The 14,151-nt window shown below is 47.0% G+C and overlaps 1 protein-coding gene and 1 pseudogene across 5 annotated transcripts in view; both read right to left on the reverse strand.

Annotated features, from left to right (window-relative positions):
- The window catches only part of PUF60 (poly(U) binding splicing factor 60), a 54,875-nt gene that overhangs the window by 14,402 nt on the left and 26,322 nt on the right, over window positions 1-14,151 (reverse strand). For 2 of the 5 annotated variants that reach the window (XM_073329750.1, XM_073329751.1), the window contains 4 exons: window positions 2,926-3,021; window positions 1,945-2,029; window positions 1,088-1,177; window positions 4-54 (listed from right to left, as the gene is read on the reverse strand). In XM_073329750.1, coding sequence (XP_073185851.1) covers window positions 4-54; window positions 1,088-1,177; window positions 1,945-2,029; window positions 2,926-2,996 — 297 coding nt within the window. In that variant the 5' untranslated portion in view covers window positions 2,997-3,021. The remainder of the gene's footprint in view (window positions 1-3; window positions 55-1,087; window positions 1,178-1,944; window positions 2,030-2,925; window positions 3,022-14,151) is intronic. The other 3 variants (XM_073329752.1, XM_073329753.1, XM_073329754.1) reach the window with 3 other exon arrangements.
- LOC140906221 (large ribosomal subunit protein uL2m pseudogene) lies at window positions 8,096-13,538 on the reverse strand (annotated as a pseudogene).

Here is a 14,151-nt window from a genome sequence, read left to right on the forward strand (position 1 = left end):
GACCGATTGTAAAGGTGAGAGAGGATCTCCAAAGCCCATTGTCACTGCTGCCATCTGAAAGACAGTAAAGACAGAGTTCAGTCTGTTGGAGCTGAGCATACTACGGCTGTTCGTAAAAACTCAAGCAGAGAGCGACGGCACAGGGAACCTGTGGGAGAGGCCTCTCCTTCCTTGCCCCTCACTGCCCGCTCCCAAGGACTGTCCAGCGCTGGGACCCTGCAGATGCCAGGCCCACCAACTCTGGGGAGGGGTGTGCTGCTGCCAGTGCCTCAGGAAGCAGGGTTTCTCCCAGGGGGGACTCAAGGCAATAGTAACCTCTGTAACCACTGTCCTTGATTCACCCCCAGCAATTACAAGGAGCCCCTCATCTAGAGCAGCTGCCCAGGAACATACAGAGCCCTGAAAGGCCAGAGCTACCTAATGCAGCTGGCATATCCCCACTTCAACATTTTTTAAAACATACACAACCCCCCAAATCATTATGCTGGGCTCTTTAACCTCAAACAGGAGGCAGTGAGCTGTATGTAAGGATTCTCAGAAGGAAGGGGGTTTAAACAGCAGCAGAGGGGTCTCCTAGGACTTGGACAATCCTGCATTAGCAGGAATAACCAGCTGGAGTTCTGAGAAAAATCTACAGAGTCCATGGTAGTGGTGGCACTGCCAGCAAGGCCAGAGAGACGGGCACCTTCTCTTCATGGGGGACAGGATGGTGAAAGGATACTGCTCCCAGTAACCCCAGACACCACCTTAGCTTCAGGTTGACAGTGGAACTCACAGCAGATGCTTTGATTTTCTGGCAACTGAAAAAATTGTCTAGCCAGCCAACAGGAGAGGAAGCATCAGCTTCTCTTCCCAGGGCAGTCTGCTTTCCTGGGGGGAAAGGGAGGGTGAACGTATGTATGAGGGCAGGAGAGGGATTTCCTTGACAGGGCCGAAGACAACATACTTCAATTTCACTGTGGAAACAGAAGTGCAAGTACCTGGCTCCAGGCAGACCTCAGGGCTGTGCTCTGGTTCTAAGTGCATAAAAGGCTCCACCTTGTGGGGAGAGTAAAGGCAAGGGGATGAGCCCAGAGGGATCTCTCACCTGCAGGTTAGTGAGTTGCTGTTGCTGGTGGGCGATGGTTTGCTTCACCAGCACACTCTTGATACTCTGCTCCATCGCATACTTCTTTGCCTGGAAGGAAATACAGACTCCATAATCACAGGGCACAGGACTCTGCAAGGTGCCAGGGAAGGACATTTAACTTCATACAACATTCCCCAGAACCCCACAACTGGTTGCCACTGGTGCTTTCCAGTGCTCCGGCCCCAAGCACTAAGGCACTTTACATTAGTCAAGGGCCGACAGCTTACTATGATCTTGATCAGCATCTTGGAGTTGTTCACCCTGAAATACAGCACAATGCTTGAGCAAGGACGGGGTGGACTCAGAGTCTGCAGCAGGCGCAATGTTAGGAAAGCATCATGCACTACACACTCAGCATTTCCCTCTTCCTCCCTCTGCCCCTCAGCTCCCACCACTGCACCTTACCTGCTGAGATGAGGGCAGGACAGATAGCCTCCTTCAAGTCCTTTCCACTCAGAGAGCATCTGGACAAAAGGTTCTACAAAGAGCGAGGCGGCTCCTATTCCCCATGCCCAGACTCTGCACCGAGCGTATCCCTTCCCTTCCTTTACAGAGTATGTCTACACTATATTGGTAAGCAGGAGCTGTGGGTCCTTCTATATACTCCAGCTCCCTCCGCCAGTCCCCTGAGCTGTGGCTACAAGGCTGAACTGTTTTTCCTTTACCCAGCCTTCTACCACTCTGGAAAACACTGAGCCTTGCACATCCAATGATGCTGAGATGGAGGCTCCTAATCAAGGGGTCACTAATATCCATGGATGTGCCATGCCCAGGTGACAGAACGGACAGATTCAGCCAACCCCACTCAAAGGCACCTGCTTTCCATTGCTGTACGTGTTTGGGAGGTGCCGGGGAACGGCAGGCTCTAAACCGTGGATTTGAGGCGGGTGCTTCGGAAACCTGGAAACGGACAATGGGATTTACATCTGTCAGCTATGGAGCAGCCAGAGGAAACGAGGCCGTTTCACACTGCGAGCCAAACACAGACACACAAGCAGCTTCAGCATTATGGGAACATTCACACCAAGCCTACAGAGAACAAGGCATACCTGCCTCACCAGAATCTGGGAGACACCTAGCCCACAGCTCCCACCTTCCCCTCCATTGCAAACTCTGCTCTCCTCTCCTCTCAGCACTTCAGACATCACTGGTTCCCACTCGGAGCGGAAGCCAGAAGTCGGCAATAATGTCCTAACCGGATGCACACATAGAATTGAGAACCAGAGATCAGAGTTGGGATGGACTTGGTTCTACAATTAAAATAGCTTGGCTCCAAAGGGATGAAATAATCTTTGCAGTATATTAAAGGTCCCCTTATAACAAAGGGGCAGGTAATAGTTGCCCAGAGAGCACAGGAAAGGTAGAGAGAGTTTGCAATGTGTTCTAGCATGAATCCTGCAGAGGATTCAGCTGGAGCATTTCTGGAATCTGTTATCTGTTGAGTCCAGGCTGCACCTGACAGGGACTTTGGGGCAGCAGCATCTCATCATCATTGGGATCAGAGAAACCTCTTAACAACTTAAGATCAAACTGTTATCTACTTGGATCTCGGCAAGTTTTTTGTTTTTTACAAATACATCCCATAATGTTCCCATGCAGCTACCAGGAATTCCCAGCCAAGAAAAAACATTTCTTGTGCATGATTCTAAGAGCTCAGGTGCAGGGACAGCGCAGTCAGTATCCCCTCTGTATTCCTGGCAGGCGGGTTCCCCACCTGGTATGCTCCCCTCTGTGGCAGCAAGCCTGACACTAACGATGAGGAAGAGCTAAAGAAAGGCCACACGAGGGCCACTCACCTTTTGAAGAGCTTCCTGCTGTTCCGGGGTGAGAGGAGGAAGCCCCAGCTTAGCTGCTGTGCTTTGTCCATTTTCCAACTTTATGGACTCAGTGCCCTGGAACAGAAAAAGCACCATGAAATCTGCCCGTTAAAATGGCCAGTTTCCTTTCACAGACACACACAGCCAGCTCCGCTCCAGCAGTCCAGAGCATTCAGGTTCAGAAATCGAAAAGTCAGAAAAGCCCCTGCAGGGCTCAGACCAGGGGTGGCCAACCTGTCGCTCCAGTGCTACGCGCAGCTCTTCAGAAGTTAATATGTGGCTCCTTGTGTAGGCACCAACTCTACAGCTGGAGCCATAGGCACCAACTTTCCAATGTGCCGGGGGGGGGGGGGGGGGTGCTCACTGCTCAACCCCTGGCTCTGCCACAGGCCCTGCCCCCACTCCACCCCTTCCTGCCCTCTCCCCTGAGCCTGCAGTGCCCTTGCTCCTCCCCCCCCACCACAGGGCCTCCTGCACAACACGAAACAGCTGCGGGAGGTACAGGGAGAGGCTGGGGGGGGGGGGGGGGTGGATCAGCAGGGCTGCCGGTGGGTGGGAGGCCCTGGGAGCAGGAAGGGGGAGCTGAAGGGTGGGCTGCTGACGTATTACTGGTTTCAGAGTAGCAGCCTACTCTGTATTCGCAAAAAGAAAAGGAGTACTAGTGGCTCTTTGGCAAGGTCCATTGGTAAATTCTGGCTTCTTCTCAGGCTCAGGTTGGCCACCCCTGGCTCAGACCTACTAACATGTAACCTTGTTCTCAAAGAGCTGAGCCACCTCCTCCGAGGAGTCTATCCCATCACCCAGGCACCCTGCTAAGCATTCCAGATACCCAGCCTAAAATTTTTCTTTTGCATCTCATGCCACTAATCCTCAACTTATTTTTGAGAGGGGGAACGATTCCTTATCTTAACTCACACGGTCATCTCCTAGGTTAGCAGCCCTGCTCCCCATCCCCAAAGTCATATTAAGAACATAAGAATGGCCGTACTGGCTCAGACCAATGGTCCATCTAGCCCAGTATCTTGTCTTCCGACAGTGGTGGGTGCCAGATGTTTCAGAGGGAATGAACAGAACAGGGCAACTTATCAAGTGATCCATCCCCTGTTATCCAGGCCCAGCTTTTGGCAGTCAGAGATTTAGGAACGCCCAGGGCAGGGGACTACTTCCTGGACCACTTTGACTAATAGCCACTGATGGACCTATCCTTCATGAACTTACCGAATTCTTTTTTAAGCCCAGTTATAACTTTCCACTTTCACAACATCCCCTAGAATCATAGAAGATTAGGGTTGGAAGAGACCTCAGTAGGTCATCTAGTCCAATCCCCTGCTCAAAGCAGGACCAACACCAACTAAATCATCCCAGACAGGGCTTTGTCAAGCCTGACCTTAAAAACCTCAAAGGATGGAGATTCCACCACCTCCCTAGGTAACCCATTCCAGTGCTTCACCACCCTCCTAGTGAAATAGTGTTTCTGAATATCCAGCCTCAACCTCCCCCACTGCCACTTGAGACCATTACTCCTTTTTCTGTCATCTGCCACCACTGAGAACATCCCCTGGCAGCAAGTTCCACAGGTGGACTGTGTGTTGTGTGAAGCAGTACTTCTTAAGTTTCTTTTAAACCAGATGCCTATTAATTTAATTGTGTGACCACATAACAAAGGAACCAGGAAAGGGGGAAAATAACACTTCCTTAGACTGCTGTCATATCCCCCGTTAGTCGTCTCTTTTCTAAACAGACACATCCCAGACTTTTAATCTCTCCTCATATGGAATCTGTTTCATACTCTTAATTTTTTGTTGCCCTTCTCTGTACTTTTTTCAATTCTAATATATCTTTTTTGAGATGTGGCAACGAGAACCACATGCAGTATTCAAGGTGTGGGAGTACCATGTATTTTTATATAGTGGCAAGATGATATTTTCTGTCTTATCTATCCCTTTCCTAATGGTTCCTAACATTTTCTTAGCTTTTTTGACTGCCATCTCACTCTGAGCAGATGTTTTCAGAGAACTATCCACAATGACCCCAACAACTCTTTCTTGAAAGCTAACAGCTAATTTAAACCCCAATCGTTTTGTATGTATATAGTTGGGGTTATGTTTTCCAATGTCCATTACTTTGCATTTACCAAATGAATTTCATCTGCCATTTTGTTGCCCACCCAGCTTTGTGAAATCCCTTTGTAACTCTTTGCAATTATCTTTGGATTCAACTATCCTGAGTAATTTTGTATCATCTTCAAACTTTGACACCTGACCATTTACCCCTTTTTCCATATCATTTATGAATATGCTGAACAGAACTAGTGCCAGTACAGAATCTTGGGGGACCCTGATATATACCTCTCTCCACTGTGAAAATTGACCATTTATTCCTACCTCTGTTTCTTATCTTTTCACCAGTTACGGATCCATAAGTGGATCTCCCTTCTTATTTCATGACTGCCCACTTTCCTTAAGAGCCTTTGGTGAGGAACCTAGTCAAAGGCTTTCTGAAAGTCCAAGTACACCATATCCACTGGATGGCCTTTGTAGTCCACATTTGTTGACACCCTCAAAAATTCCAGTAGATTGGTGAGGCATGATTTCCCTTTAAAAAGCATGTTGGCTCTTCCCAAATATATCATGTTCATCTCTGTGTCTGACCACTCTTTTTGCTACTATACTTTCTACAAATTTTCCTGGTACTGAAGTTAGGCTTACTGGCCTGTAATTGCTAGGATTACTTCTGGAGCCTTTTTTAAAGAATTGGAGTTACATTAGCTACCCTCCAGTTACCTGGTACAGAGGCCGTTTTAAGTGATAGGTTATACCCCACAGTTAGTAGTTCTGCAATTTTGTATTGTAATTCCTTCAGAACTTCTGGGTGTATCCCATTTGGTCCTGGTAATTTATTACTGTTTATTTTAATCAGTTTGTTCCAAATGTCCTCGGACACCTCAATCTAGAACAGTTCCTCAGATTGGTCCCCTAAAAAGAATGGCTCAGGTGTGGTGGTAATCTCTCTCTCTCATCCTCTACAGTGAAGACTAACGCAAAGAATTTAACTTCTCCACAACAGCCTTGTTTTTTCTTTAGTGCTCCTTTAGCATCTCAGTCATCCAGTGGCCCCACTGATTGTTTCGTAAGCTTCCTGCTTCTGGTGTACTTAAAAAAAAATTGCTGTTAGTTTTTGTGTCTTTTGTTAGTTGCTCTTCAAATTCCTTTTTGGCCTGCCTAAACAGACTTTTACACGTGACTTGCCGGAGTTTATGCTCCTTTCTCTCTTCCTCAGTAGGATTTGACTTCCTATATTTAAAAGCTGCCTTTCTGTCTCTATTCAGAGTAACAGCGGTGTTAGTCTGTATTCGCAAAAAGAAAAGGGGTACTTGGGGCACCTTAGAGACTAACCAATTTATTTGAGCATAAGCTTTCGTGAGCTACAGCTCACTTCATCGGATGCATACTGTGGAAAGTACAGAAGATCTTTTTATACACACAAAGCATAAAAAAATGGGTGTTTACCACTACAAAAGGTTTTCTCCCCCCCGCCCCACCCCACTCTCCTGCTGGTAATAGCTTATCTAAAGTGATCACTCTCCTTACAATGTGTATGATAATCAAGGCGGGCCATTTCCAGCACAAATCCAGGGTTTAACAAGAACGTGGGGGGGGGGGGAGGAAAAAGCAAGGGGCAATAGGTTACCTTGCATAATGACTTCGCCACTCCCAGTCTCTATTTAAGCCTAAGTTAATTGCATCTAATTTGCAAATTAATTCCAATTCAACAGTCTCTCGCTGGAGTCTGGTTTTGAAGTTTTTTTGTTGTAATATCGCAACTTTCATGTCTGTAATCGCGTGACCAGAGAGATTGAAGTGTTCTCTGACTGGTTTATGAATGTTATAATTCTTGACATCTGATTTGTGTCCATTTATTCTTTTACGTAGAGACTGTCCAGTTTGACCAATGTACATGGCAGAGGGGCACTGCTGGCACATGATGGCATATATCACATTGGTGGATGTGCAGGTGAACGAGCCTCTGATAGTGTGGCTGATGTTATTAGGCCCTGTGATGGTGTCCCCTGAATAGATATGTGGGCACAGTTGGCAACGGGCTTTGTTGCAAGGATAGGTTCCTGGGTTAGTGTTTCTGTTGTGTGGTATGTGGTTGCTGGTAAGTATCTGCTTCAGGTTGGGGGGCTGTCTGTAGGCAAGGACTGGCCTGTCTCCCAAGATTTGTGAGAGTGTTGGGTCATCCTTCAGGATAGGTTGTAGATCCTTAATGCGTTGGAGGGGTTTTAGTTGGGGGCTGAAGGTGACGGCTAGTGGCGTTCTGTTATTTTCTTTGTTAGGCCTGTCCTGTAGTAGGTGACTCCTGGGAACTCTTCTGGCTCTATCAATCTGTTTCTTCACTTCCGCAGGTGGGTATCGTAGTTGTAAGAATGCTTCATAGAGATCTTGTAGCTGTTTGTCTCTGTCTGAGGAGTTGGAGCAAATGCGGTTGTATCGCAGAGCTTGGCTGTAAACAATGCGGAAAAGGACCTAGGGGTGACAGTGGACGAGAAGCTGGATATGAGTCAGCAGTGTGCCCTTGTTGCCAAGAAGGCCAATGGCATTTTGGGATGTATAAGTAGGGGCATAGCGAGCAGATCGAGGGACGTGATCGTTCCCCTCTATTCGACATTGGTGAGGCCTCATCTGGAGTACTGTGTCCAGTTTTGGGCCCCACACTTCAAGAAGGATGTGGATAAATTGGAGAGAGTCCAGCGAAGGGCAACAAAAATGATTAGGGGACTGGAACACATGAGTTATGAGGAGAGGCTGAGGGAGCTGGGATTGTTTAGCCTGCAGAAGAGAAGAATGAGGGGGGATTTGATAGCTGCTTTCAACTACCTGAAAGGGGGTTCCAAAGAGGATGGCTCTAGACTGTTCTCAATGGTAGCAGATGACAGAACGAGGAGTAATGGTCTCAAGTTGCAGTGGGGGAGGTTTAGATTGGATATTAGGAAAAACTTTTTCACTAAGAGGGTGGTGAAACACTGGAATGCGTTACCTAGGGAGGTGGTAGAATCTCCTTCCTTAGAGGTTTTTAAGGTCAGGCTTGACAAAGCCCTGGCTGGGATGATTTAACTGGGAATTGGTCCTGCTTTGAGCAGGGGGTTGGACTAGATGACCTTCTGGGGTCCCTTCCAACCCTGATATTCTATGATTCTATGATTCAATGGATCGTGTGGTGTGGTCAGGGTGAAAGCTGGAGGCATGTAGGTAGGAATAGCGGTCAGTAGGTTTCTGGTATAGGGTGGTGTTTATGTGACCATCGCTTATTAGCACAGTAGTGTCCAGGAAGTGGATCTCTTGTGTGGACTGGACCAGGATGAGGTTGATGATTGGATAGAAATTGTTGAAATCATGGTGGAATTCCTCAAGGGCTTCTTTTCCATGGGTCCAGATAACGAAGATGTCATCGATATAGCGCAAGTAGAGTAGGGGCGTTAGGGGACGAGAGCTGAGGAAGCGTTGTTCTAAGTCAGCCATAAAAATGCTGGCTTACTGCGGGGCCCTGTGGGTACCCATAACAGTGCCGCTAATTTGAAGGTATACATTGTCCCCAAATGTAAAATAGTTATGGGTAAGGACAAAGTCACAAAGTTCAGCCACCAGGTTTGCCGTGACATTATCAGGGATGATGTTCTTGAAGGCTTGTAGTCCATCTTTGTGTGGAATGTTGGTGCAGAGGGCTTCTACATCCATAGTGGCCAGGATGGTGTTATCAGGAAGATCACCAATGGACTGTAGTTTCCTCAGGAAGTCAGTGGTGTCTCGAAGGTATCTGGGAGTGCTGGTAGCATAGGGCCTGAGGAGGGAGTCTACATAGCCAGACAATCCTGCTGTCAGGGTGCCAATGCCTGAGATGATGGGGCGCCCAGGATTTCCAGGTTTATGGATCTTGGGTAGCAGATAGAATACCCCAGGTTGGGGTTCCAGGGGTGTGTCTGTGCGGATTTGATCTTGTGCTTTTTCAGAGAGTTTCTTGAGCAAATGCTGTAGTTTCTTTTGGTAACTCTCAGTGGGATCAGAGGGTAATGGCTTGTAGAAAGTGGTGTTGGAGAGCTACCGAGCAGCCTCTTGTTCATATTCCGACCTATTCATGACGACAACAGCACCTCCTTTGTCAGCCTTTTTGATTATGATGTCAGAGTTGTTTCTGAGGCTGTTGTTCTGCATGGCTGAGGTTGTGGGGTAAGTGATGCTGCTTTTCCACAATTTCAGCCTGTGCACGTCGGCGGAAGCACTCTATGTAGAAGTCCAGTCTGCTGTCTTGACCTTCAGAAGGAGTCCACCTGGATTTGTGCTGGAAATGGCTCAACTTGATTATCATACACATTGTAAGGAGAGTGATCACTTTAGATAAGCTATTACCAGCAGGAGAGTGGGGTGGGGGGAGAGAAAACCTTTTGTAGTGGTAAACACCCATTTTTTCATGCTTTGTGTGTATAAAAAGATCTTCTGTACTTTCCACAGTATGCATCCGATGAAGTGAGCTGTAGTTCATGAAAGCTTATGCTCAAATAAATTGGTTAGTCTCTAAGGTGCCACAAGTACTCCTTTTCTTTTTTCTGTCTCTAGCCACCTCTTTTATTCTGTTGCTCATCCATTGTGGATCATCCATTTTGTTGGTCCTCTTCCCTTTTTTTTTAAATTGGGGGTTTATACATGAATTATGGTGTTTTTTAAATGTTTCTATGCAACTTCCAGGCATTTCACTCTTGTGACTGTTCTTTTTAAATATCCATTTAACTAGCCTCCTCCTTTTAGTGTAGTTCCCCTTTTTTAAGTTAAATGCTACTATGGTAGGTTTCTTTCATATTTTTCATCCTGCAAAGATGTTAAATCTAATGACATTATGATTGCTATCACGTGGTTCAGCTATATTCACCTCTTGGACCAGATCTTGTGCTCCACTTAGGACTAAATCAAGAATTGTCTCTCCCTTTGTGGGTTCCAGGACTAGCTGCTCGAAGAAGCAGTCATTAAAGGTGTCTAGAAATTTTATTTCTGCATCCCATCCTGAGGTGACATTTTCTTAGTCAATATGGGGATCATTGGAATCCTCCACTATTACTGGGTTTTCTGATTCTGTAGCCTAAATTACCCTGAGCATTTCACAATCACTGCCACCATCCTGGTCAGGTGGTTGGTAGCATATTCCTAGTGCTCTACTCATTTTCAAGCATGGAATTTCTATCCATAGAGAAATCATGACGTTGTCTGATTCATTTCAGATTTACACTGTATTTGACTCCATGCTCTCTTTCACATATTGTGCCACTCCCCCACCAACACAACCTAATCTTTCATTCAGAAATCTAGAAAGTCTATATATTTTTAGACTCTCCTCATTTAGCTCCCTCAGTCTCTTCCCAGATCTTCGTCTCTTTTTGTTGCCCTTTTATGAATTTTCTCAAGATTTTTTACATCTTTCATAGTTTCCTAAACTCCACATGCTGTTCTAGATGCCATCCCAACAGGATGCACTATCTCCCCTATGGTATATATTACACACATTAAATTCCATCCCATCCCCAACAGACTTGGATTTTCCATTGCCTCTTGATCTGTTTCAGACCCTCTGCTTTCCACAGAATTCCCTGTCCTGTTAATAATGGGTTAATTATTCCTTTTGAGTGTGTGTGTGTGTGTGTGTGTGTGTGTGTGTGTAGGAGCTGATTTTATTGAGAGCCATTGAGGGGCAGGCACCGGGGCCAGGTGTCAAGCCCGAGCTGCTGCTGTGGGCAGGTTGACATCTCTTCATGGGTGGGAGTGGTCTGATCTTGCGTCCTGCCCAACTGCCCTTGCAGTGCCATAATCCGCTGCGCAGGCGCTCCCCCAGCCAGCGGTTCCGGCCAGCTTTCCCAATGATCCGCTTGTTGTGGTCAATGTTCGAAACTCGCCCCACGGTGGCTATGCTGGTCTCCAGCACCTGCATGTGTCTCTTAGAGGGCAGCTGCATGATGGCCGTTCCATTCACCTTCCACAGTAACACCCCACAGGTCCCTGCTGCTCAGATGTACTGCTCTCCTTTCCCAGGGTGGCTTTTCAGGTTATTGATCAGGGTCTCCACAGGCAGAGCTCCCAAAGGGTATGCATCCCCTTCATTGGCAGAGACTGCCATCCTGCCTATATGCCCCGAGGTTTTGAGGAGGTCGCCAGGCTGCATGTTTTCTGTTGCAGTGATCCAGCGTTTCTGCTTGCTGCTGGCCACCAGGGCGATATCAGCCGACCTGCAGGAGTTGTACTGGACCTGGATCACCTTCTCCTCATAGGGGCCTGACTCAGCTCCAGGTCCGTAGCGCAGCCGCTGGAAGTCAATCATGAGGTAGCGCTGCTTGTGTCCCCCGCTGATCCCATCCACAGTGGTAGGCAGACAAGGCTGCCCAGAGGAACCTGCTAGTGATCTTGTTGGTTTGGGAGAGGGGATTCAGCAGCCTTCATGTGCTTTACCTGGGCTTCTGTTGACCTCTGTACCACAGGTTCTTATTACCAGACACTGCTCAATACGGGTATTTATTTATATTTACTGCCACTCAAAATCGGATCATCCTGAAGAGTATGGTAATATGAAAGCTCCTTTTGTAGACAGAGCCTCCAATCTGGACAGCTACCAACAAATTGAAAAGGGCCAATATAAATACTGTATGGGATGATTAACTGAATTGCATCACACAATGGAAGACTACAACCCCACACATACGTTGCATGTCCCACTGGCAGCAAGGCCCTGGCTATTGTCCTGACGGCTTCCTGGTTAATACACTGTGCCACTATGCAAGGAATGGGGTTCAGGGAGACCACACAAGTATTAGCTAGGGGTGCTTCAAGAAACTAAGCTTGCAGCAAGCAAACTGTGGTGGGGGTGAAGAGAATAGACAGCAACTACCTCTTCCACTCTGACCTTGACAGAAGAATTAGAGAAACACTTCAGGTTTGGAGGCTGCTGGTAGTGTGGTACCAACCGTGAGAAACACACCCAGAGGAATGGATATAATGGCAGTGACTTAGGGCTTGTCTTTGTGACTGTGGCGGGATGGTCCCCTCCACCATGCCTTGAAGGGTTTAAAACAGCCCTGGGAGAGAGCTGAGATGGAAAAAGCTGGGCTGTTTGGGAAAACAGCCACAGCTGTAGCCTGTGTAATTAGGGCCCAGCTGGCCCTTATAAGAGGGCAGTGGGCCAGAAAGAGAGAGAGACACTAGCTACATTGAGAGAGGAGGACCCAAACTGAGGGGGTACTGCCAGGGGGCAGAATCCTAATCTAGAAGGGCACCGGGGTCCGGGACAGGCACAGGGCCAGCAGCAGGCGAGACACTGAACAGCAGAAGGCGCTCCTGGCTGAAAAGAGCTAATTCCCTGGACAACCAGCAGGAGGTGCCGCAGCAGTGAGTCGTCGCCCTGCGATAGTGACAGATAGGGCAATTTCCTGAAGTATCCTTGGGAGACCTTATTGAATTAAGATTAAATATCTTTGTGGTCCACTGTGTTAAAAGAATGGTTTACGTATTATTGTGGGCTGGGATTGTATGTAACCTCTCGAAGGGGGAGATGTGACATATGAGAGATCTGGGGGAAGATGAACGTAAATCCCCACTTCTGATTATGCAAAATCTCAGCCCTTCCTGCCTTGAGGAGCAAGTCATTCTCCGCTGATCACCTGTTACATGGGGACAAGATCAAAATCCCAAACTGTATAAAGAAAAAACTGAAGTATTCATGTTTGTTCTGAATCTGAGACAATTATGAACTTGTAACCACAGGGTAAACCCAGTTGTGGGTTTTAAAAGACTGACACCTACTCGAGTCTGAGGCTGGAACTGGGATGACCTCTGGTAAGCTTTTCAGCATGTGTGTAGGTTATTTTATTGTTTTTAACATACCTTCTCTGTAATGCTTTCACCTCAAGAATAAATGTGCTTGCTTATAAAGAGCTGTGTAGTAACTTGTAACTGCCGGCAATTTCACTGTTTTTAGCCTTTGGAAAGAAAGTAAAGAATAAATGCTGACCTATTTAAACAATCTAGCTGGCTGGGGATGATCATAATGTAAGCAGGGAAATGTGCAGCCTTAAAGATCCCCCATTCAGGAGGGAGATATACACGGGTCTCTGCCCAAGAGAGGCGATGGCTAAGGAGCCTGGAGCCTAGATGGGTGTCAGACTGCAGGACTGCAAGAAGGGAATACTGGTGCAGTTGCCCTGAACTGTGGCAGTCTTCACTAGCAAGTTAGCATGAGGTATAGCTCTTGTGTTCCCATTAATTCGACTGCTGTTCTCACACAAAAACCTATCATCTGTTTATGGTGCTAGTAGCAATGCAAACTGGCTGGCATGACTGAGGTTTTAGGGCAGAACTCAAGAATCATTAAAAAGCTTCTGAGGTCTTGTCTACATGGGAAAATTTTACTGGGTATAAGTGGTGAAGTCATACCACTATAACCTCTTCTGTGGATGTGCCTATTTCAGTGTAAGAAATAGGCATGTCACTTTGGTTTAGCCCCTTTCCAACACACATACGCTAAACAGAAAAAAAAATCCACTATTATACTGCAATGGGGGGGGGGGGAAGCTCAGTGGTTTGAGGGGGCCATTTAGGGATCTGGGGCAAAAATAAGGGATGGTACTTGGTCCTGCTGTGAAGGCTGGGGACTGGATTCGACCTTTCAAGGTCCCTTCCAGTTCTATGAGATAGGTATATCTCCATTTTGAAGAATGGGGGCTATACCAGAATAATTATATTGTTTTAATTTCACACATTAGTTTACATTTGTACACCTTTCCTATACAGACAATCCCTCAAACCGATCTAACATTTCCTGAGTCATTACCTCAGACATCCTGGGATCCTACTTGTATGTGGCATTGGCTGCCAGGGAAGCCGCTGAGCTGGAGTGGCCCACAATGAGATGAATGGTATGGAGAACATGAATAAGGAAGTGTTATTTACCCCTACACAAGAACCAGGGGTCACCCAAAGAAATTAACAAGCAGCAGGTTTAAAACAAAGGGAAGTATTTCTTCACACAATGCACAGTCCATGTGTAGAGGAACTCTCTGCCAGAGGATGTTGTGAAGGCCAAAAATACAACTGGGTTCAAAAAAGAATTAGGTAAATTCATGAAGGATAGGTCCATCATGGAGGATAGGTCTATAAGCCAAGATGGTTAGGG

This window comes from Lepidochelys kempii, chromosome 2 (assembly GCF_965140265.1).
Source record: "Lepidochelys kempii isolate rLepKem1 chromosome 2, rLepKem1.hap2, whole genome shotgun sequence".
Classification (NCBI taxonomy): Eukaryota; Metazoa; Chordata; order Testudines; family Cheloniidae; genus Lepidochelys; species Lepidochelys kempii.